Below are 26,427 nucleotides of genomic sequence, written 5' to 3'. Positions count from 1 at the left end.
GAGGAATAAATGAGATACCTGCTCCCAGAGAGGCGGCCTCAGTTGGACAAGAGGCCGTTCTCCACCCAGCTCTCCTCTAGGAGTCATGGCCCTGCTTCCCTGCACAAAGCAGAGAGAGAGAGAAAAACCCAGAGTTCAAACTCACCCTTTGAAGATATTAAAAGAAATCTTAAAATTATTTAAAATATTTGATATACACCACTACTATTCAATATCATATTAGAAATATTAGCTTCAGCAATTAGAGAAGAAAAAGAAATCGAAGGAATTAGAATTGGGAAGGAAGAGACAAAACTCCGACTCTTTGCAGATGACATGATGGTATACCTAGAGAATCCCAAGAAATCATCCAAAAAACTACTGGAAAACAATTAGCAATTTTAGCAAAGTTGCAGGATATAAAATGAACCCTCATAAATTCTCAACTTTTCTATATAATATGACTAGCAAGATACAGCAGGAAGAGCTAGAAAGAGAAATCCCATTCAAAGTAACCTTACACAACATAAAATACCTGGGAGTCTATTTGCCAAGGCAGACTCAGAAACTTTGAAAACAATCATAAAACACTTCTCACACAAATTAAATCAGATTTAAATAACCGGGCAAACATCAACTGCTCATGGATAGGTAGAGCTAATATAATAAAAATGACAATTCTACCAAAACTAAACTACCTGTTTAGTGCCGTACCAAACAAAATTACAAAAAATTACTTTAATGAGTTAGAAAAAGCTGTAAGTAAATTCATATGGAGAAATAAAAAGTCAAGAATTTCCAGGGATTTAATGAAAAAAAAGTGCAAAAGAAGGGGATTTAGTCCTACCTGATCTAAAATTTTATTATAAGGCATCGGTCATCAAAACTGTCTGGTACTGGCTAAGAAACAGAGTGGTGGACCAGTGGAACAGACTAGGTGGAAAAGCAGGTAACAATTATAGTAATCTGCTGTTTGATAAACCCAAAGAGTCCAGTTATTGGGATAAAAACTCTCTCTTAGATTAAAAACTAGGAAAATAGAAAGTTAGTATGGAAGAAACTTAGATTAGAACAACACCTTACAACACCCTATACCAAGACAAGATCCAAATGGATACAAGATTTAGACAAAAAAAACAATATTATAAGCAAATTAGAAGATCAAGGACTAGTTTACCTGTCAGATCTATGGAAAAGGAAGCAGTTTATGACTAAGGAAGAGATGGAGAACATCACTAAAAACAAACTAGATGATTTCAATTACATTAAATTAAAAAGCTTTTGTACAGATAAAACCACTGTAACCAAGATCAAAAGAAATGTAGTAAACTGGGAAACAATCTTTACAACTAATGTTTCTGACAAAGGACTCATTTCTAAAATATACAGAGAACCGAGTCAAATTTAAAAAAAAAAAAAAGCCATTCCCCAATTGACAAATGGTCAAAGGATATGCAAAGGCAATTTACAGATCAGGAGATAAAAGCAATCCATAGTCATATGAAAAATTGCTCTAAATCATTAGTTATTAGAGAAATGCAAATTAAAGCTTCTCCGAGGTACCACCTCACACCTTTCAGACTGGTCAATATGACCAGAAAGGACAATGATCATTATTGGAAGGGTTGTGGGAAATCTGGGACACTATTACATTGTTGGTAGAGCTGTAAACTCATCCAACTTCTCTGGAAAAAAAATTTGGAACTACCCAAAGGACAACAAAAATGTGCATACCCTTTGATCCAGCAATACCACTACTGGGTCTATACCCTGAAGAGATGAGGAAAAAGGGTAAAAACATCACTTGTACAAAAATATTCATAGCAGCCCTGTTTGTGGTGTCAAAGAATTGGAAATTAAGTAAATGTCCTTCAACTGGGGAATGGCTTAGCAAACTGTGGTATATGTATGTCATGGAACACTATTGTTCTATTAAAAACCAGGAAGGATGGGAATTCAGGAAAGCCTGGAGGGATTAGCATGAACTGATGCTGAGTGAGATGAGCAGAACCAGAAAAACACCGTTCAGCCTAACAACATGGGGGTGATGATCAACTTTGATGGACTCATTCCATCAGTGCAACAATCAGGGACAATTTGGGGCTATCTGCAATGGAGAATACCATCTGGATCCAGAGAAACAACTGTGGAGTATGAACAAAGACCAAGGACTATTACCTTTAATTTAGGAAAAAACCTAATACCTTATTGTCTGATCTTGTTATCTCTTTTACTTTATGTTTCTTCTTTAAGGATGATTACTCTCTCATCACACTCAGTTTGGATCAATGTATACCATGGAAACAACGTAAAAGAGTGACAAATTGCCTTCTGTGGGGAGTGGGGGGAGGGAAGTAAGATTAGGGAAAAAAATTGTAAAACGCAAAATAAATAAAATCTTAAATCATAACCTCCAGTTACAAAGGGCTGTGAGACAATAGTTCTTTAATCATTTTCCTTAAAAAAAAAAAAACCAAAAACCCTCAAATACAGATCATTTAGGGTTTCCCAAAAAGCTCCTCTATAGATTAATGGACCCCATGAGAGTGAATGCTCAGTCTTAAATATCCCATTAAATAAAGCAGGGTTTCCTTTTCATTATTAAATTATGAAATTCATTCTCTAATTAACAAGAACAAGAACATGGCAAAGAATAAATTGTTCCTTTTATTCCTCCTACCCATGGGCAGTCATAGCAGCTTGGCTCAGGGTAAAGGAGCCTGGAGTTGTTACCAGAGGACATGGGTTCAAATTCTGTCACTGCCACTTTCTACTTAAATGACTCTGGGCAAGTTACTTAAACTTCTCTGAGCCTCAATTCCTCCTTCTTCTACTCAACCATCTGAAGTCTAGAAGGCTTTAGAGTTGACAAGGAGTTTTCTTCCTAAAATTGTTCCAAGGGAGGGAGGTAATGTAGATATTTTTAACCTCGTTTTAGAATCAAGGAAATGAGCCTCAGAAAACTTAAGCACCTTGCCCATAAGCAAACACATGGCAATAACAAGTATCCTGAGCTCCAGTCTTCAGAGTCCAAGGTCCTAAAACCTTACCTAGTACAAAGAAACAGCTAGGTGGTTGCAGTAGATAGAGACCTGTCTTGGAGTCAGGAGAATGGGAGTTAAAATCCAGCCTGACACTGAAGACTGACTAGCTGTGTGACCCTGGACAAGTCACTTACCCCTGATTACCTCACATCCAGGGTCATCTCCGATCATTTTGATTCATATCTGGCCACTGGACCCAGATGGCTCTGGAGAAGAAAGTGAGGCTGATGACTTAGCACAACACCCCCCCCCTAATCCAATTCACTTGCTTGTCATGGCATCCCCTCCCTGACCAATGTCCTGATCTTCTTCAAGGACATCACATCAGAGTCCAAGGTCAGTTGGGAATGCGACAATGGAAAAAAGCACCTGGAGGCAGGAAGTTCTGTGTGATCCCAAGCAAGTCATTGACCATTGTCTGCCTCAGTTTCCTCAGTTGTAAAATGGAGAGAGTAACAGCACCTGCCTTCCAGGGTTGTTTTGAGGTTCAAATTAAAAATAAATATCCAAATATGCTAGTATAGCATAGGTCTACACAAGAGCTCTCTAATTGCTTATATTCCTTTCCCCCCCCTTCCCTCTGCATAGCCACTAGTTTGGCACATCAAAAAAATTAATGTGGCTAGGTTATGAATGCATGATTAAAACCCTTACCTGTTCAGAAAAATACATTTTAAGTCAAACTCAAAGTTGACCAACTTGCAAAGACGAACTATAAAAACGATTTAAAAATTTGGATCTAAGAGGCGGCTAGGTGGCGCAGTGGATAGAGCACCAGCCCTGGAGTCAGGAGTATCTGAGTTCAAATCGGGCCTCAGACACTTAATAATTACCTAGTTGTGTGGCCTTGGGCAAGCCACTTAACTCCATTGCCTTGCAAAAAAAAAAAAAAAAGGCTAAAAAAAATACTATGTCTAACCTTTAAGGCAATTTAAAATCACTAGAAATCATTAGAGCTGGCACCCAGGATAACTAGAAAGGCAAGAGGCAAGAAGAATGAACATTCCCAACACGGGGGACCACATGTACAAAACACGGAAATTGGGGATAGAATGGCATAGGGTCAACCCTGACCATAGTCACAGAACTATACTGTGAAACACAAAGAATTTGAATTCAGAGAACTTGGATTCTAAATCTTGGATCTGTCAATCACTTAACCCCTCTAACCTCAGTTTTCTTATTTGCAAAATAAAGTTTGAACTAGATTAGATATGTCAAACACAGAGAATATGGCCTACAACACTCCTGAGTACAGCCTAAACTAGATTAAAAGATAACTGGAAGATATTTAACAAAATAAAAATACAATAAAATATGGATAACATTAATGTGGTTTTTCTAAATCAATACATAACCCTTATGAAAGATTTCACAGGTCATTCTATCTTAAGTTTGATACTACTGTATTAGATAACCTGTAAGGGTCCTTCTGTCTCTAATTTATGTCTTTTCACTATGACACTTTTTCTTTTTTATTCTGCATTTAAAAATTAAAAGCTGTAGCATTTTCATTGTAGAATAGAACAAGGAAGATTGTATATTAAACTGGAAACTTCTAACATACAGCAAGCTTTTCCTTTTAAGTATATTATAATAAAAAGCAGGATGTAACTTTCAAAGTTGTCCTAATTATCTGTTTCCTTCTGGTCTTTCTATACTTTTCTGCCTGACACTGTTTTCTAAGGGTCTCTCCCATTTTGACATTCCATGTTCACAAGTTTCTCCCAGCTCCATACCGCTTTCTCTGTTGATTCTCCCAGCTCTGAAGATCCAAGCTCTACAGGTTCTTCCAGCTTTCTAGGATTTTATTAGCAGAGGGCCACCAACCATTGGCCCAGCAGAATATCAAACAACCATCAGGTTAACATCATACTAAGTTCCTATGAAAGAGATATGAGAATTAAGTCACAGTCTCTCAGATCACCAAGTCCCAACACAACTGGCTTCTTCTGAGAAAGGGTCTTGCTTGTTACTGCCAAAGCATCAACAGCTTTGTAGCAAACAGTCCCTGGCACTATACAATAAAGTTAGTCTTGCAGAAGCAAACTAAAAAGTTCTGATAAGCAGTTCCACCCTAAAAGCATTCTGGTCTAAAGGTCTCAAATAAATGCTTATCAGCCTGGCTGCAGAGAAGGAAGTTAAGATCTTTCTTCTTGGGGAACAACTGTTTGAATTCCAACCCACACTAAACTATAGTCAAATGTTCTTCCCATTTAATTTTGATTTGCTTTCAGGACTGAGGGGCCAAGTTCCAAACATCCAACAAAGTCTCCCAACTCACAGGGAAATGTTAATTTAACTATTTGGGTTTAAACCCTAATTTGAATTGATAAAGTACCTCATGAAGCTTCCTAACATCTGCTTCTATAATAGCATCTCTGAAGTGAATACATCTGCCCTACCAGGTTGCAGAGATCTGCAAGAACTAGCTGTCTACCCCTAACTTCCCCACAGTCCTAAGACTGGAATCCCTAGGGAAAAACAACAGCTTAAGAATCCTTATTGCTACTCAACCTTTCATTATCTTGTTTGAGAGTGGGCAACGGTGCTACTTTAGGATAAGGAGAAAAGCACTTCCCAGTTAATGGTAAAATAGTAATGGTAAAAACTTTCCCAAAGTTATTCATTCAAAGCATTTATGAAGCATCACAGGAGCACCTTGTGAACAACCAATTTTCTGATCAAAATACAAAGTTCTCCAGCCAATGTGAGGACATATCCTATGGCTAAAGTCATTGTCATCTTCCTCCCTTTCCCCCCTTTTTCTGTCAGCGTTTTGCAGAGGTGGGAGGCCTGCAAATAGCAACACTGCATATATTCTCAGATTATTTTGACACATTGATATTGGTTTCATGATTGTTTTTATCTTTTTCCTTAAAAAAAAAAATGTGTCTGCAGTGGAAGGCCTTGATGTCTTCAATGTATGACTGACCAGGCTCTTAAAAGTTCCACATCACCTGCTTCAGTTGCTTTCACAGAAAAAAAAATTGTTCTCATTTACCCATTTTGCCAGGGAAAGTCTTCACTGCTTAGCGTGAACATTCCCTAACTCCCAGGTTGGAGGCCTGTAAGTTACCCTCAATCTGTTTTGCCCAATCTGCTGAGACAGGTTACAGGATATGGCCACTACTCATTTTACTGAGTCTTGGAACCACAGAGGAGAGCCAGCTAGAGATGAACAAAGAAAGATGAGCAGTCCTGAAAGGGGGCTTAGCAAACCCTCACACCAGAAGTGCTAAATTTTTGACTATCCCTCCAAATGAGATATGACAAGGATGGAATAAAAAGGAACCCCCTGCCCAGACCTAAATGTTATGCCTTTCTCTAAATGCTTCTAAGAATATAAGATCAGGTTTTTTGGCTGCCTTATCACAATGTTGACTAATCTTGAATATAAAATTCATCAAAACCCCCCTAGGATCTTTTTCCAGAATTGAGACCTGATCATGTATTCCCAATTTTATACCTGAAGCTGATTTTTTGTATCCCAAATTCAAAACTTCACATCTAATTAAATTAGCAATTGTGCCAATGCTCCAGTCTATCCCTTTGGGCCACCCGAGGATACCTTCATCAAGTCACTGATAGAAATGTTAAACAGCACAGAACAGAACAAAAATATGAATACAAATGGAATTATGCATTTTTTACTTATGTTATTTTTCTTGGTTTTTTTAGGTCTTCGTTACCAGTTCTAATCTATCTGACTACATCATTATCTAAAGCACTTATCACAAACTTAGATCAAGTCTAGGAGAATTCTATTCATCATCTTCCCTTCAACTACTACTTTAATTATCTTTTTCCAAAAAGGCAAGGAGGCTAACTGGCATGACCAAAGTCAAGAAGCCAAGCTGGCCCTGGGTAATCACTATTTGCCTTTCTCAAACTACAACAACCAATTCCTTATATGTAGTCTAGAATGCTGCAAGAAATCCAAGTCAAGCTTTCTGACCTAGGATTTATAGATACTATTCTTATCTCATCTTCAAATATCAGGACAACTTCTTCAATCTTGTGGTCCTTCTATATTTTCCAAGATCTTTCAAAGATCACTGAAAAGGGCTCAGAACCATTTCTTTCAGCTCTTTCAAGATCAAAGAATGTAATTCATTTGGTTTAGGGAACAAATTTCTCACAGGTAGTTACAGATGCCCTCAGCTATCTCACTCCTTATCTTGGTTATTACCCACCCCATTAGTCATTTTTGTTCCCTCATTTCCAGTGCAAAGTTCATTCTCGTAGGTGGAGAATACTGGAACCAAACAAAAGTTGGAAAACTCTGTGTTCAATATTATTGTCCGATCTGCCTCAAAGTCCCTCTTCTTTTTCTCCCAAGACAGCTTGACAGACAATGATCGGGGCAGCTAGGTGGCACAGTGGATAGAGCATTGGCCCTGGAATCAGGAGGACCTGAGTTCAAATGCAGCCTCAAAATACTTAATAATTGCCTAGCTGTGTGACTTTGGACAAGTCACCACTCTTAACTCCATTGCCTTAAATAAATAAAATTAAAAAAAAGAAGAAAGATAATGACTACCACCACAACAGCACATTTTTATGGTTCCTACTTTCCCTCATTCAGCTCATTTAGAACATGAACAATCCTACTGTTATCTGACATTCTTCTTAAAATCTAAGCTGGTCATGATTTAAAAAAGAAGAAAATACTCTAAAGGTAGTTGGCAAGTTTCATCTCCCTCTTACCCCTTTTGCTTTTCCTAGTTCTTTGGAGCCAGACATGCCCTCCCTTCCAGAGTCACAGGACAGTCAAAGACTTCATCCCACCCATCCTCCACACTACCTCGGAGCTCAAATCTGCTTCCTTCCAATTAGGAGTCTTTGTTCCTCTTCTCTGTTGTCTAAACTCTGGGGAAGGTATAATGACAGGCACCTAAGGTCATGGGTTTTACTAAGAGCTTCTTCTTGGACTATATTTCCTATGTACTTCTGGGTTTCTCACTGTTCTTTCTCCTTTCTCTGTAGCATTCTATGGTATTTGGCTTGGAGGATGGGCACAGATAGTCTTCTCCCTGCTTCATTCTTTTTACTTTAGGCCTTGGATTCCAAGAGCAGCTAACTGGGACTGGGACAATCAATTCACCTTTGAGATTCACTTTCCTTTCTCTGGGTAGCTGGAGGTAGTTAAGTAGTTATGAACTCTAAGGCTCCTTCCAGCTCAGATGATTTCTGCAGCTTGAACTAGCTCACAGAACAGGCAGAAAAATATCTCTGGAAATTTTAAAGTGCTACAGAAAATGTGAGCTATTATAATTACATATGAAAAAACTGCCACACTGAAAAGAAGAATGATGTGCTTGGGAGACCTATGACTAGAAAAGAGAATTTAAAGTAAACACTTGGAGGACTCAACCCCCAGGTGCACAGGCTCCCTCACTATGATTCAAGATTCCTGACTGAATCAAAACCAAAACTGGATCTGAACTTGCTATTTGTGACTATCAGCCCAAGTTGATCAATACTGATCAATCAATCACTAGATCATAATATTCCACAGAAAAAGAGGAACTAAGGCATAAGGTATAAAGAGGCATATTTAACATGGCAGTGTTGAGACTGGTCTAATTGAGAGGAAAAAATATCTTTTAGGGAGAATGGGAAATTAAGCTGCATAGGTAAAATGGTCTATGGCTTTTAATAAAGTATGGAGGTGGGGCAGTTAGGTGGCGAGGTAGATAGAGCACTGGCCCTGGAGTCAGGAGTACCTGAGTTCAAATCTGGCCTCAGACACTTAATAATTACCTAGCTGTGTGGCCTTTGGCAAGCCACTTAACCCCATTTGCCTTGCAAAAAACTAATAAACAAACAAATAAATAAATGAAAGCATAAATAATGAAGTATGGAGGCAAATTTGAGAAGATCCCAAGTAGGGGTACGTATTAAAATATTTCTTAGTAATAATACAAAGATATTTCTAGAGCAATGACAAGACTCAGTCTAATAGAAAAAGGATTAAGTCAAAAAGTAAAAGGATCTGGGTTCAAATTTTACCTTTCACATTTAAATTATATGACAAATTATATACAAATAAATCCCTTAATCAACTTCCATGAGCCTCAAACTATGCATTGGCAAAATAAGAAACCTGAATGAGGTGACCTCTGAAGTCTCTCAAGCTATGATCCATGACTATGAAAAAAATATTGGAAATGAAGGAATCCTATGTTTTTTTTATCAATTAAAAGTTTTTAAACAATTATACAATCTAGAATTGCTCTTATATACTTTTTAATAATTCATGCCTGTATATTCTTGTTGAATGTATACTTTTTTCTTGTACATTTAAAAAAATTGATGGAAAAAATCCTAGATTGACAATAAGAATTAGCTCTGTCACTAACTCTGTATGGCCTCAGTTTCCACATCTGTAAAATCCTTCTAGTACTGAAGTTCCTTCCAGTTTTAAAATTCTACAAACCCATAATAATCAGGAGCTCAGGATACCATCAATGTAGAATGAATTATTAGGTAAGATGTCACAGGCCTGACCCTTGAGTGGGAGCAATGGGACTATAGTCATCTCTTTTTCCTTTAAAAAAAAAAAAGAAAAGAAAAAATAAAAGATTGCTTTAGAATTCTCCACAAGTCCCAAAGTATTTTTCTGCCATCTCAATAAACATGGCTTACTCTAAATGCATTTATCAGAAATGTTATCCTCATTTTACAAGAGATTTCAAGCTAGAAGAGCCCATATGGATCACTTAGAGCAATCCCTTCATTTTACAAAGGGGAAATGGAGACTCAGTTCTTGGGCAACTTGTACCAGATCACTAAGACTCACAAAAATCCTAGAGGAAGAAAAAATCTATGGTCTATGGAAGCCATTCCTTGAAGAAGGCTTCTTGAGGAAATGAAAAAATTAATTTTCCATCGGATTTTTTGCCCCAACAAGCAGAATCTAAATGATATGTGTACCTTGAGAATCAATAGTGCAGAAAGGAGAACATGCTGAATTGCCAACTAAACTTCTTTAAGGTAAATAAAAGGAAAAGGAACAGAAAAGTCTCCAAGAGGAAACTTCTAGGATGACAAATAAGAACTAAACCAAAGGAATTTGCACACACATAGCATCCACCCCACTCCTCTTGTTTTGCCATAAACACCTTTTCAGAAGTGAACCAAAAAAAGGCTGAAAAATGCATGAGTTACTTAGACTGGGTCTTAGGAAGCCTGGGTTAAAGGCCTAGTTTAAGCACAGACAAGCAGACGCTACCTTAAAAGCCCGAGTTTCTTCAACTATAAAATCCAACTGTAAAACCAGGGGCAGGAAGGATCATAGGGGAAGAACCACAATAGATGGACAAATTCATAAAAATAAGTAAACATACCCCTTTAAGACTGAGGTCTCACATATGTGAATTGCTATTTTTCAAATGTCTATAAATGGTGCTACAAATATTAGGATATAAAATCATTTAAAAAGCACAAATGAATTCATACTAGGTGTTTATCATTTTCTCAACATATTAATCAAGAAACTATCATAAGGAAGTATGAAATTTTTTACATTAAGAAAAGATGCTCTCAATTTAAAAAGTTGGAAACAGGGGTGGCTAGGTGGCACAGCAGATAGAGCACCAGCCCTGGAGTCAGGAAGACCTGAGTTCAAATCTGGCCTCAGACACTTAATAATTACCTAGCTGCGTGGCCTTGGGCAAGCCACTTAACCCCCTTTGCCTTGCAAAAAAAAAAAAGTTGGAAACTATTGGGTAAGGACTTAAAGTCTCTCTGACCTAATGTTCCACGCTTTAACATACTATCTCCTAAAGCTCTTCCTAAGAGTTATTTACATGGCACATAAAGTTTTCCTCCTTTCCTCCATAACCCTTATGAGATAAGTAGTACAAATTGTATTACTGCCATATTTCAGATGAGGGGAACAGATAGCTTCTTGAACTGTCTTGCTCAAGGTCAAATAACTTGTTAAGTGGCTAGCTATGTTTTTTTGACCCCAAAATCCATAGTCCTTTAAACACTGCTTCCATAATGTTTAAAATTTTAAGGATCCTTTCCAGGGCTGACTTTCTATGTTTAATCTTTCTTCCTAACATTCTACAATCAAAATAATACTTGATGCTTAGAACAAAAATCAAAACCCTCTCAGCTAAACAAGATTAACTGTTGTCTTTATATAGCTGAGGAAATCCTTGAAGGCTTTTTCTCAAAACTAAAGGCCTAGCTCTCAGAATAGGGTCCCTACTACCATCTTTTGCACAGATCATGGTTCCCTGGTCTTATTCACTAGTCACTCAGTCTTTGAAAGAAAGCAATTTCCACTGCTAGCACATCAGTGCCAACAAGCAAACACACAGTTCCGACTCTGGCAGGAGGACAGCTGCTGGGGTTTCCCAAGTACAGTGAGTACTGTTCTTTGCAGAGCAAAGAAGGCCAAGTTCTTTCGTTAATGGAGAAAGGAGTGAATGGATGTGTTTGTAGAGATCTTTCAAGATGCCATTTTTATTAGAAAATTCAAGAATACATGTTCAAAGATGGATTGTTAAGCAGGACAAGATAATGAAATAGAAGAAGCATCGAGATGGTACCTGAGATTTTCTGTCTTCACTGCTGCTCTTCTTTATTGTTCTCTAAACATGGAGCTGGTTGTTCTACATTCGTATTTTCCTATTTTTCCATTTAATCTTTGGGCAACAATTTTTTAATTGTGATTTAATTAGTGTATAAATCCTGCTATAACAAATTCAATAGGTTTTTCCAAATTTTCCTCCAATTACCTGGGGCTTTTATTTTGGTCTAAATATATGACCTGGAGAAATCAGTATGCCACAGAGTCAAGTTCCAGCTGTCACAAATCCTGACAGTTTCCTCGAGAATCTCAAGTCTCTTCCAGCTCTAAAACGAGGCAACTGGATGAGATGACCTCTAACACCCCTCCCGACTCTATCATCCTGTGTTCTAAGGGTCCTCCCTGACATCCTGTGGTTTAAGGGCCCTCCCAGTTCTGACATTTTCAGTTCCAAGACCCCTCCTATTGGAAAATGCTAAGATTATAACTAGTCTTCTCTACTGTCTCACAAGCCTTCTGATTAAGATTCAAGTCTAATACAAACTTCGAGCTCTTCAGCAAAAGGTAACAAAACTCAATAGCCAATTCCTTTATTTAAAAGTCTCCATACCACCAATTAGTCTCATGACAGGAGGGCCATTCCTAAGATACCACAGCAACCATTTCTTTGAAATTTCAGGAAATAGTTTCTAAATAATATACATCAATCATAGTTTGTGAATCAAAATAAAAGCTTCTAAAGTTGAGACTTTAGGGGAAAAAAAATTTCCATTAAGCTTCTCAACTTTCTTCATCCAGGATTTCATCTGTCTCAGAAATATCAGTCTACTGGGGCAGTTAGGTGGCACAGTGGATAAAGCACCGGCCCTGGAGTCAGGAGTACCTGGGTTCAAACCCAGTCTCAGACACTTAAAAATTACCTAGCTATGTGGCCTCGGGCAAGCCACTTAACCCCATTGCCTAGCAAAACCCAAAAAGAAAAAAAAAAAAATCAGTCTATCAATATGCAGAAGAGAAAAAATTCCAACGAATTCTTTTATAGAAGGTAAAATAAGACAATCCCAGATGGGAAATACAAACATATAGCAAAATCAAGCAGTCAGTACAATCTTTGAAGGAAGTTGTTTAACTTCCTGTAATGCTAAAGTTAGTGTTGTTAAAGAACTGTGAACACTAGATGAAAATTCTGGGACAAGGAACTTGAATTACATTGGTAATATTTTCATTGGTCAGAACCCATGGTTTCCAAGCATTTTTTATTCTAGAACAAGGAGGCTGGAAGCTAACCTAGTCCTGGACCTAGAAAAGTCCACAGCAAAACCACCCCAGAGACACTGATCTCACCACCCCTCACACTCTATCATTCTATCAATTCTCACCTCAACAGCATCATTTCCTTCCCTCTGTTCTTAGGGAATTTCCAATTCCCAGCTCCAGTCATTATGTTTTCAAATTCTCTATACCAAGCATTCTTCACCCAAGGGGGTCATGGTTATATAAATAATATTTTTGAGAGAGCAAATGAATTTAGTTGGGGGAAAAAAATACTATCTTCATTTCCCCTAACCTTTGATTCCCTTTGGAACCTTTCTTGTTTTATGCATTTAAAAACATTTTTCTGAGAAAGGGTCCACAGGCTTCAAAGTGTCAAGGACCCCTACTAAGGTAAGCCTTTCTTCTCTTTAGCTCTGATCAATCAAAAAGACAAGCACTATATCCTAGAGGCAATAGGGATACATACACACACACACACAAATTTATTTTAACTTCTCTATATGCAGCACATGAATTAGATTATACCTTCTTTGAGGTCTTTTCAAATTACAGAATTTTGAAACTTGTTTCTTCCTCCTCTTTCACTTCAGTCTTCATCCACAATGAGCAAACAAATGTCTGAATCATCGCTACCTTCTCTCTCAGCAATTTTTATAGTCAAAATCTCATTACCTCCCACCTGGACTAATACGCATAAGTCTTCCTTCCATTACTGTCCCTCCTCCCTAATCTGTCATTACCACACGGTAGAACGACTTATCTTATGCACTGAGCTCACAAATATCATTCTTCTGCTCAAAAATCTTCAAAAAAGTCCCTACACTGAAGGGATGGCTAGATGGTGCAGCAGACAAGAACACCAGCCCTGGAATCAGGAGGAACCTGAGTTCAAATCCTGCCTCACCTAATACTTAGCTCTATGACCTTGGGCAAATCATTTAACCCCACTCTCCTGTAAAACAACACACCAAAAAAAAGTCCCTACTGTCCAATGAGGAAAGTTCTGAGTTCGCTGCCCACCCATGAGGTCCTCCATACACTAAAGCTGCCCCAATCCCTGGCTACCATGCAAGCCTGTGTTTTAACCTTGGTTCCAAGTTCCATCCTAATGACTCAATACTCTGGGATGCAATTGATGACCTTTGTTGGTATCAAACCCACCACACCTTTCATATGACTTTTCCAACTCTAGCTCTGAGAAAAGTAATCAACTACATTGCTGGAAAATACAAGTCAGTCATTAGCCCTCTGATTCCAATCACTGTTTCCTCTCTGACCTCCCTTTCTAAAATATCCTTCTTTGGTCACCCCTCCCTTAGACTTTTGTCTTCTAAAAGAATGTAAGCTTCTTAAAGATAGGGGCAGTGTGACTTGGCTGAACATACCTGACTGCATACAATTAAACAAATGTCTAATAATGTTTTTTCAATCATTCTTTTTTCCAACCTCATCTAATATTATTTCCATCCCAGACATTCTATGCTCTAGCAAATTATAAAATTCTCTATTTCCCCCATAAGCCCTGGGTTCTAACACTGTACCTTTGCTTATATCATTCCCCATGCCTGGTACCTCTTTCCCTTCATTATTTAGCTACTGAATTCCTACTCATCTTTTTTATAATCAAATTCAAATACAATCCCCACCCCCAAGCCATTTACACTATAAAGACAGTAATCACTTCCCCTCATGTGATCTCAAAAATAGCTTTATAATTTTCTAATAAAATGTCCATTGTAATTTTGCATGTTATAGTCATCAGTCAGAGATCTGAAGATGATCAGATACTGTGGCATTCCAACCATAAACAATGTCAACTAGTGATATGGAGGTATTATTCCTATGACCTGTAAGTAGCTTCTGGAAAACTAAGTCTTTGGGATTTGGGGGGAAATATGGTCAAAGGATTGAGAGGAAAGGCAGTACTGATCTGGACCTTGACAGTTTGGATTAACCATGTTGGGGCAGCCTGGCATTGCTGAAACATCGCTGATATGTATGTGTGTGTGTGTGTGTGTCACTATTTTGTCACCAGGTATTATCACATACTGGTACTTTGCCTGGTGTTGAACAGCAAGGTGCCTTGTTGATATGGGAGGAAAAATCAACTCCTTAGTATCCAGACTATCACCATTTGTCCTGTTTTCCTATTAAATCTAGCCTTAGGGTGAAATGGTTCTAGAAAAGGTGAGTGAGAAGGATGTCTTTGCACAAAATACCCCCCCCAGGATAATAACCATAATGTGCAAGTCATGTCATCATTCAATTGGTTGGCATCATTCTCTTCAACATGGACTATTATCATTATTACTTTTATTATTATTATTATTATCATCTTTCCACTCAAGAACTCTTGAGACTGGAGGCTTTCTTTATATTTCATATAACTATCTCCTTTATATAATAGGCACATAATAAAAGCTTGTTGAATTTATAAATGAATAACAAATCTGCCTTTAAGTCAATAGGACTCTTCTCCTTTCTCATCTCCTCTGGTCCTCTCCTTCAAATATCTAGTGTTTTCCAACTGGCTCCACTTGCACTGCTCCTTCCCTCCCCACTTGATGAAATTCCTCTTCTATATCCACTATATATCAATGCTCTAACTAAAATGGAGTCCTTCCTCCATATCAGAACACATCCCCTGGGCTTTCTTGCCTCTCTGCCTTTAACTACACTCTTCCAGCCATCTCTTTAAAGTCCAATTCCAACTCTACCTCCTTCTCTGATTCTTTTTCTGCTCTCCAAAATCTTTTCCCTTTTCTGACTTGCTTCTCCCTACCCCCCAAGACCAAAAAACATCTTAAGAGTTAATGTGTTACTTATATCTGAGTCTGATAGGATCTAACTCAGTACCTTAATGGAGCAGTAGTCTCTGAACAAATTATTCAGTGAATTTTATAAGCCCAACAACTTGGGCTGAATTTTGCTTTTTAAAAAAGTATGTAAAATATCTGTATACTTTTAGGTCAGAGATTCCATTAGGAATATAAACCAAAAAGGTAAAAACGGAAAGGAAAGCTCCACTCTATGTGCCAAAAAGAACTAGAAACAAAGTTCATGCCCATCAATTAGAGTAACAAGTTGTGGCAGGTGAATGTGGTGATAGATTATTGTACTATAAAAAACATGAATATGAAAAAAAAAACAGAGAAACATGGAACACATGAACTGATGCACAGTAAAACTGGTAAAATGATTAAAACAATTCACAACAGTATAAATGAACAGAATTTAAAAATACTAATAAGAATAAGAAAGTTTGGTCTTGGAGGAGAATTGAAAACATGCACCTCCCTCCCTTGCAAAGTACAGCACGGGTTTTGGATCTGATTGTCACACAAAGCGGATGTATTGTTGATTGGTTTTGCTTAACTTTTTAATTAAAGATTTTATTTGGAGTTTTACAATTTCCCCCCAATCTTACTTCTCTCCCCGCCCCCCAGAAAGCAATTTGTCAGTCTTTACATTGTTTCCATGGTATACATTGATCTAAATTGAATGTGATGAGAGAGAAATCATATCCTTAAAGAAGAAACATAAAGTATAAGAGATAATAAGATCAGACAATAAGATATCAGTTTTTTTTTCTAAATTAAAGGGAATAGTCCTTGAACTTTGTTCAGGCTCCACGGTTCTTTCTCTGGATACAGATGGTATTCTCCATTGCAGATAGCCCAAAATTGTCCCTGATTGCTGCACTGATGAAATGGGCATGTCCATCAATTTGCTTAACTTTTTTAAAGTTTTAATATTTGTATTGAGGATGGCTCATTTGGTTAGGGAGGGGAATGAGCACATAGAAATAAAGGTAACAGTAAAACAAAACACATCAAAATAAACTTAAAAATTCTTTAAAGAACCTAGACTGAGACCTAGACAGAACCTCCCACACCTGAAGACAAGAGCATCTATAGATCAGGTGTTCTTAAATATTTTTGTGTCCTTCGGTAATGTGGTGGACATTGGATCCCATGGACTCTTTTCTCTTGAGAATCATAATTCTAAACAAATAAAATACATTGAATTACAAAGGAAATAATTATGTAATGTAATAGTTATCAAAACATACCCCCTCCCCACCAAAAAATCCCACAGGGTCCAAGTTAACCAGATGATCTCTAAAGTACCTTCTTGGTTCTAATCCAGGCAACTTTGGAGAACACATCTGGCCCCCATTTTGAAGGGCCCCTACTCATTTACTGAAGGTTCACTTTAAGCCACTGTTTGCAAGTTGTCCTTAGGACTGAAATCTCCTTGATAAAGTCATTCAGACACCCAGACTTTCCAACAGATCCAAACCATTAGGGTAGGCAAGGTAAAGGTTTCACACATCTCTTGGCTCTTGCCACCTCCAATCTTAATAGAAAGAACCATAAAGACATTAACATGCAAAATTATCATATGAAAAGTCAGGTTTCTTTTTTAAATAAAGAACTGGATTCTTTCCTGAGTCACTGCCCAAGCAAAACCAGGAAGTAGCCAACTTTGCAAAGAAAATCAGCTTTGGGCTGCAGAAGTAGATAAGTTCTTTTTCATAAAAAATCTTCAGGTCTAATAGTCCTGAGAGTACAGTGGCAAGGCATCTTCTTTGAGTCATTACCACTGGTGAAAACCATATCCGTTCCTACTAGTGAACCATTTGATGGTGCTAAGCCTTTCGTGGCAAGAATCAAAAATTCTATGATCTTAAGAAGATAATGAAAGTACACTCATACCCAGAGTTATTGACCTTATTGAGAGAAGAGGAAACAAGAGATGCACATGGGTGGAGCAACTTCCTAATAGCAGATCCACTCAGCTCTTCTGACCAACAGCCTAAAAAAGAATGTCTAAGAAATGAATGGTCAGGTCCAGAGGTACAACTTGTAACCAATCACAGAAATACTGAAATGGCTAAATACAGAAAGAGAATTCCCTCCACCACAGAAGTAAACACCTCAAGAGAAGTGATGGAATGATCTCACCACAAGCCCTTGTGGCAAAGACAGGGCCAGAACCTAGGTCTTTCCTAATTTCAAATATATCATTCCAACCAATGGGCCAGGAGGCTTCTTTGGAAGCCTTCATTGGAAGATTAACAGAAAAAAGTACCAACATGATAGCTTTACCATTTCAGCAACACAGACCCAACCAACATTTGACCCCATTTAATTTCTTTCCATTGACTTGCGTTGATTTACATGGTTTCAAGAAAATAAAGAGGATCCAATTCTTTCTATCAAATTTCTCCCAACTCTCTTTTTCTTTCTCCCAATGTGACATTCTACTCCCTTGCATAAAACAAACCTGCAATATCTTGCAGACCTGTTCTCTGCCTCTCCTGTAACCAGAGATACAACCAGAGCTTTGCAGCTCTTCCTGCGGCTGCTTCACACTTCACTCTGCTATACCAGAGGGAGAAACAGCAAAACTCCAAAAAACCTGCCTCCAGCATCACCCAGGGAAATGGAAACCAAGGAAGAGGACATTTCATGGTACACAGTCAACAGCTGAGCACAAACTGCCACTAAGATTCTCAGAGCTTAATCAAATAGCTGAAAAATGTTTATAAAAATGTCATATTGGGCAGCTAAGTGGCGTAGTGGATAAATCACCAGCCCTGGAGGCAGGAGTACCTGGGTTCAAATCCGGTCTCAGACACTTAATAATTACCTAGCTGTGTGGCCTTGGGCAAGCCACTTAACCCTGTTTGCCTTGCAAAAAAAACTAAAAAAAAAAAAGGCATATTAACAGAGCAAAGCCCTGCCCCTCTATATACATCAAAGTGACCCTCCAGTGTCCAGTTCAGGCAGTTTGACTCTGAGGGTGGCCAATTATGCTACTAGATAGAGTCCTGGAGTATTAGATAATATCAGAGTCAGGAAGAACATTCAAACACATAATGTTCAAAATGGCAACTTTAGTACAGTTTCAGTATTGGGATGAATTAAGGAGATGATAACCAGCTTCTGTCTGCCCCACTCAGCCCATATTCAAAGTGTCCTGCTCAAATCTGTACATCACAAACTAGGAAAGCCAATGAGCAACTGAAGAACATTCACAGTAGGGCTTTAAGCTCCAGTTGTAAGAAGATATGTGAACAGAAGAGGGACATTTATTCTGAAGAAAAGATGATGATATAAATACCAAAGCAACAGCTTTGGTTAAGGTGGCTAGTTCAGTGAACAGTGATTAGATTTATTTTACTTTGCTGCAGAGGGCCGAACTTAAAAAATCCACAAAGATGCACATTTAGATTTGACTTCAAAAGTGGAAGAGGGTGCCTCTAGGCCAGAACAAGGGAATTTTAACCTGGGATCCACAGATCAATAGATTTCAAGAGGTAAGGAAATTTCAGTTGCACTTAAATAGGAAAGAAATTCCATTTTTATTTTCATTAACTTCCAAATGAAATTTAGCATTTCCTTCCATTAAAAAAAAATTCTTAGCAGTCCACAACCTACATTCCATTAGACCACCAAAGGGGGTCGAGATTTCCGCCTCACTGGAGGACTTTGAACAGTGGTGGACTGGCCACTTGTAGGATATGATGTGGAGAGGATTCTTTTGGGATTAGATTAGATGTCCCTTCCACCTCTGAAATTCTGTAATGCAGAATATTAGAACTAGGAGAGGAGAATGCAAAATGTTTCATCTAGAGGAGAAACCAGAATGCTTCCTTCATCTGAGAGGAATGCTAAGGGTCATTAGTTTCCCACTACCAACACAAAGGAAAAGAAGGTCAATATTATTTGCTCAAATTCACACAACTATTTAAATATAATAACAGTGATGACATTTATATAGTGTTTTTAGATTTGCTAAACACTTTCTAAATATCCTCAAAATAACACTAAGAGGGAGATACTATTATTATCATTCCCATTTTATAATTGAAGAAACTGAGACAAAATGAAAATGAACCTCTGAGACTTCCTAAGCCAGGTCTACCCCTCCCAGCTTTTACAGATGAGCAACTGAGATTTCCAATGGTTAAATGGAGAATCCACTCTACAATCAGAGTTGGAAAGTCAGTTGGAGTTGGCTCTCCAGGCCAACCAATCCTCCTTCTCATCTCAAGGCCAGGTCTGTTTTCCCTGTTCCATACCACTTCTTTATCAGGATAGTCCTCCTATTCCACAGATATGCAAAAATTTAGCTGCTTTCTGGAAGAATGAATTTTATTATAACATGTATCAAAAAATGCTCTTCCCCCAGATTCCTTATTCACTTACAAACCAGTACTTGTTTTACAGGTTTTAAATCTAATGAGGTTTCCTGCTGAGTTAGGGAGAGAGAGAGAGGAAACCCTCAGGGAAGAGCTGGCAAAACACCCAAGGTCAAGGCAAAGTGTCCCCATACCCAACACAATCTATATCCAAGGTCTTGAAAAAAGGATGAGGAAGGAAGATAACTTCTCAAGATTCTAGAATCTGGTATGCTGGTCAAAAAGAAGAGACGTACCTAGGCCCCTGGTCCCACAGACCCCAATTCTGATCACAGATTGATAGCTGGAAGGAATCTCAGAAACCAAGGAATCCTTTCCCCTGAATCTTTTTAGCTGCCACCCTGGGCAAGTTACAAGAGAAAATAACAAGGTTTTTTTTTTCCTTTCTATTTTTATGTTGTTATAACAACCTTTACCCTTCACAGGATAAAGAGAGACCATTGAACAGTTTTAAGGTCTATGTTGAAATGCTGGATAGGATGGCTAACACAGTTTACAGCATCTCAAAAAAAGTCAACTTCCTCTATTCAAAGGAAGAGTTCTCTATTTGCTTTATAGAAGGCTTAGAAAGAAGATTTTTTTCTTATCTAATTTGATCTGGTATCTTTGACTAGTTAGACTAAAAAGCTACTTAAAAGGTAAGATGTAACAGGTATTCCACATGCAGACCACTCCCTGCACACATTAAATGTGGTTCACTCAAGTTGCCTTTGGACTCATTTCAACTTCCAGAAATAAGAGTATTTTCTAACCTCTGACCTGACATCACATGATTCCTGCCATCAATGTGCCAGAGCACCCGGGAATCAGATTTCCTAGCAACACATAGCAGAACAAATGAGACCAATTCTGATCCAGACCGCCAGGCCCTCCCTGTTCCCCCACTTGCAAGTTTTCAAAACCTCAGAGTTCCTGGCTTTCCCTACAGAGCTGTAAAGAAGAGGGTCTTCTGGGGAGGACAGATGCATCACTGCATTTTAAGAGCAATCCAGAAGCCAGAGGGCTGAGGTCAATGCTCGGGGTACAGGACAGAGGAGGGGACTCCCCCACACTTTTCCCAGAAAGTAGGAGTCAGTTTGGCATGGATGATGTGAAAGAGACTAATCACCACTGAAATTAAAGCAGCAGACCTCCAAAACCTGGTGGAGCATCTAGGCTGTGCAGTGGCTAGAGCACAGTCCTGACCCAGAGTTGGGAGGATCTGAGTTCAAATCAGATTTCAGACACTTGACATTTAACAGCTGTGTGATCTGGAACCCTGATTCCCTCCAAAGAGAGAGATACCAGGGATGGTTCTGCAGTACTCAAGGCACCCTAAAATGAGACCTTTTGGTGAATACAAAGTTAACAGTGTCCCCCTCTTGTTTCTAAGTTAAAATTGTATGCAAAAAAGCCCCCATCCACTAAACTGTACATAACTTGCTAGGGAGATTGGGTGGGGGTTCCCCCAAATATTGTCTATCTCACATGTGGGCAGATTATGTTATAAGTCTTCCAGATGATTAGTTTTTTTGTGAATGATTCTACCATACAATACTAAGAAAAGGGACTCTAATCTCAAGAAAATGTCAAAAGTATGGTATTATATGTCATATAATACTAGATGATGTTACTTATAACAAAGGATCTTGGACTTTGGAGTCATAAAGACATGAGTTCAAGACATGACTCTAGCAATGATTTTGGGTCTCAAAAATAACCATACCATGCCTTAGTATCTCCATCAAAAATAGTTTTATCCTTGTATACTATTACCCCAAATTGGCTTGATTAAAATTTGAATGTAGCCTCATTGCCTTTATTCAGTATATCTATTTTCCTTCAAAGGGCTATCATTTGGGGTTTATAACATATGGGGGATAACCTTGAATACAGACTAATAAAATACTGTAATTATCCCTTCCACATCGGAGAGATTAGAGGCATGGCATTCCCACAATCTGGAAAACCTATGTAAAATTTTTTGACCCTCCCTTCATACCAGAGAAGATGTTTGAATTATTATGATGTTAAAAGATAAAATATATTGAAATTATGTAATATTTTACGTATATTTTATGCATTCTGAATTTCTAAATTTTTTAGTCATCTGCTGCTTCCAGAAAACTGCTAAAAAAAAAATTCCCATTTAACTTCTACCAACCCACAACACATCAAAACCAAGATGGGAAAAGTCTCAATGTGGATGGGACAACTATACTCATAACACTACCTATCCTCTTACAGCACAACTCGCAGGATTTAAATGAGAAAAGACATATAGTAAACTTAAAAGTACCAATGAGTAGATTGGCATCATTAAGCTATTATTAATCCTAATGGGACCCCATTTGCTAATCTCTCTCATCCTATCTCAGCTTTTTAAAGTACCATTTTCAAAGTGATGACTGATCATACACACGTTAGAGATTCCAATTTCCATGTCACTCCATATCTTTTCATTAAAAATATTTCCTTTCATAAATATAATTTAGCCAGCAACACTGAAGTATCTTATAAAAACATCATTAAAGAATTTAGCCAAGAATATTTTTAAGAAAATAGCTTCAGGGGCGGCTAGATGGCATAGTGGATAAAGCACCAGCCCTGGAGTCAGGAGTACCTGGGTTCAAATATGGTCTCAGACACTTAATAATTACCTAAACTATGTGGCCTTGGGCAAGCCACTTAACCCCATTTGCCTTGCAAAAACCTTAAAAAAAATAGCTTCACAGCTGATCTTAAACTGCAAAGGATGTTAACTTTATTCCAAAAGAAGAATGTGATAATATGGTTTGGGCAAAGGATTGTTAAGTATCAAGTCCTATTTGTTCATTGTCACTTAAGCCTTAACCTGAAAATAAGTGGTATTCTCTGGGCCACTTGGGGAATAAGGAGATGATGAATTTTATCTGTAAAACAGTTGAGGATTGTGAAAACTAATCTCAGTTCATATAGGCTACCATTCTACAAGTTACTAAATGAGAAGTCAGAGGCATTTGAATGGAATCCATATGACCTTTGTGGAAGAGGTCACAAAGGACAGCTGCTATGTTCTCCCCTCATGCCCTTCGGTGCCACCACCAGCTAGAAAACAGTGGGAGGAATGTAACATTAGTCTGAGCCAGGCTACCCCAAGCAGGAAGAGCCCATGCCCTTGGAGAATCTTAGTCTAGCCTTGCCCAGAGGTCACAGAGCCATCATGGGCTACAGTTTAGTGTTTAGATTCAGACCAACCTAGGCTTACACCTCACTTCTTACATTCAGTGGTTGTAGAGACCTGCACAAAACCAACTTCACTTAACTTCTCAGAGGCTATTTCCTCCTTAATAAAAGAGAAGATAGGAATATCTATCTCACAGGTTGTTTGTATGATCACGTGAAATAATACACACACACACACATATATATACACACACATACACATGTATACACACAAAATGCTTGGAAACATTTAAGTATTATAGAAATGGCTTCATATCTCAAGCCCTTTCACCAAGTCCCTTGACACAGGGGGTGGTACACAGAAAGCATTTAATAAATATTCCCTGCCTGACTGAAGTATCTTGAAGCCCCTCCCCAAATCTGGTCATCTATTCACTCTTTGGGTGATAAGACCCAAAGAACTTGACAATTAGTTAAATTCCTTCTACACATGCATCCTCTCATTTCTGCCTCCAAAATAACTGAGATACAGACAGAGAGACTCAGAAAGTTTAAGTGACTTTGCCAAGGAATGCACCCTTGGCAGGAAGGTGAAAGTCAATCAGTCCTACCTCCACAGGTTGCTGCTCCAAGCATTCATTAGGTACCTCCCTGGCCCAGAGAGCAAGGATATCAAACAAGTCCACACTAAAAATAGGCCACAGGGGAAGGAGGTCAGTCTACCTGCATGTATACAGAGCGGCAGCTGAAGTATGCCCCATTATACAAACCAAAAAGCCTAGAACACCACATCTGTATATACTTTTCAATATTAACACTTGCAACCATCGTACAATTCAATTCTTCCTGTCAAAACACTCCTGTCAAGGGGCAACTGACAATTCTCAGAAGAGACTGATGTAATGGGATGCTCCCTGAATTTGGAGTCCAAGAATCAAGTTGGAAACAAACCCAGCCTAGGTTCCTCACCCATGCCTGATCCGTGGGACTCCAGCCTCTTGACCCTTACTTGGCCTATTTTCCTCAAGATTAGACAAGAAGCCCTCCACTGTCTCCTGCAGCTCCAAATCTATGAGCCTGTAACTTGCAGCTGGGTCTTGCATGGACTCTCTCCAGTGAGCCAATTATTCACAGCTTTTCTCTAGTACTTAATTTGTCTACACAGATCCCAGACTGCCTCCACCCACTGCCCTGAGGGTGTATACACCCTAAGGAATGAAAACTAATTTCATTAGGAGAGAATTATCAAGGAAAGAAAATTTACTAGCACAAAATAAAAATGACAAAATCATGTCAAAGTCTTAAAATCCTAAGTTGAAAAGAGGCATCCACTTTAAGCCTTTCATTTTACAGGTAAGGAAAGAAAGTCAAACTCTGGTGTTCTCTCAGCCCACTCTTCAAATGCCCCATTTTGGTGGAGGCTAAGGAACCTGTAGGCCCTGAGGCCTAACATAGGAATTAGCATACTAAGAAGGTTGGGAGCATCTGTCTCTCAAAGTTCAATCTACTCTAGGTGGAAGAGAAACTCATCCTAAGAGGGCTGCCAACAAGGTGTTTCTGGAGAATGCCAGATCAGAGGGTAGAGGGATCTAACCAACAAAATCTGAGTTTGCTGAAATATCAAGGTGCTAAGAAAGCTTTCTTCCCCTTCAGAAATGACAAATGACTGTTCTGCTAAACACATTCACCAAATCCAGAGTTTATAATCCAGCCCCCACATTTTACACTGACATCCAGGGATGGATCATGCTCTGGGTCTGGCTGCTGTTGGCTGAAGTAGGGTATCGCAGCTCAAGGCTCCAACTGCTTCATGTCCAGGAGACAAACACAATCACTTCAAATTCATTTTTTAAGTGACTTAGATTAACATCACCAAGTCTCCCTTTTCCCAACTCTGAAAACTGGTTTAACTGGATCCAGTGGTATTAGTCAAGTATTTGCCTGATTCTTGCAGTCTAGACCTGGAAATAAATGGCTTCAGGAACTCAAATGAATTAGGCATAACAGATAGGCAGTGACTTCCTATCTTAAGGGGTGAGTGTAAACTCAAGGTTCCTAAACCTATATCCTGACAATAGTATCTAAAACAATGGGCCAGTTCTAGATGTGTGACCAGCATCACTGCACCCACTGAACAAGAAGACTGGATACCTGGGCTGAACTCTGGGGTGCAGACATCCCTGGACTTTTCTGGGCCTCATAACGTTAACAATGACTGGGTTTGGATCCTCTCACACATCAGGCTTCTCTCCCTATCACTGCTCTTCTAGATTGGATTTCTTCTTGAAATCAGCTTCAGAACAGAAAAGTTATCAAAGCTACCAGAGGGCATGAGGGGGTGAGGGCTGGGAATTGGGAAATCCTACTAAATCAGTCAGTCAATCATTTGGGGAAAAGGAAGACAAACAGCAAACTCTCAAGACATGGATTGACGATCACTGTCTTCTGTGAGTAAATGGCAAAGACTACTAGGTGTTTTATTTGAAGGAAATTTCAAAGAACCCTACAAACTTTCTTCACAAGTCTAACTGTCAAGTTTTAACGTTTAAAGAGCTCTCCAGAAAATGAAGATGGTTTTATTAGGATGAAGAAACTTGCTGTTTGGCCCTGGGAGGCAGAACTAAACTATTAGCAGGAAGGCAAATTCTGCTAACACTGATTTCTGCTGACTGAAAGGGGATGGACTGCCTCAGGAAATAGCAAGAAAATCAGTTAAGTAGAAGCTCGATGTTAGGAATGGCAGAAGACTCACTTCAGCTTTAAAGATGGATGGCCTAGATCACTAAAAGCCCTTCCAAGTCTGTATAAATTTATGTCTACAGTAAAAGAGATAACCTTTCATCCAACATCAGAATTCACCAAATTAATATTGGATTTAGAGACAGAAACTAAGTTAGAATCCTAACTTCTGGGGCGGCGACGTGGAGCAGTGGAGAGAGGAGGACCTGAGCTCAAATCCAACCTCAGACACTTAATAATGACCTGGCTGTGAGGCCTTGGGCAAGCCACTTAACAATTCTATGACTCCTATGCTACTTCACACATAGCAACCCTTAATGAGTATACTACAGACAAAAAAAATAATCATCCCGTAGTGGCTAACCTTCTGACCCTCAGGGAAGCGAGGGGAATTAGCTCGGTGTGAGGGCTCCCTCCCCTTAAGCAAAAAAAAATCGTCAAGAACTGGGTCTGGAATCAGGAGGGACTTGGGAGTCACTTGGGCGCGG

At 38.7% G+C, this 26,427-nt stretch overlaps 1 protein-coding gene across 5 annotated transcripts in view; it reads right to left on the bottom strand.

Annotated features, from left to right (window-relative positions):
- Positions 1 to 26,427, bottom strand: part of CAPZB (capping actin protein of muscle Z-line subunit beta) — a 152,821-nt gene that overhangs the window by 125,577 nt on the left and 817 nt on the right. The window contains exon 1 of one of the 5 annotated variants that reach the window (XM_074218262.1): positions 19 to 26,293. The exons of the other annotated variants lie outside the window; for them this stretch is intronic. Within the exon in view, the coding sequence (XP_074074363.1) occupies positions 19 to 87 (69 nt within the window). The 5' untranslated portion in view covers positions 88 to 26,293. Of the gene's footprint in view, positions 1 to 18; positions 26,294 to 26,427 lie in introns of those variants that run through there. 5 annotated transcript variants of the gene reach the window in all.

This window comes from Macrotis lagotis, chromosome 1 (genome assembly GCF_037893015.1).
Source record: "Macrotis lagotis isolate mMagLag1 chromosome 1, bilby.v1.9.chrom.fasta, whole genome shotgun sequence".
Lineage (NCBI taxonomy): Eukaryota > Metazoa > Chordata > Mammalia > Peramelemorphia > Peramelidae > Macrotis > Macrotis lagotis.
The sequence above is the reverse complement of the archived record's forward strand: the minus strand, read 5'-3'. Positions and strand labels throughout refer to the sequence as shown.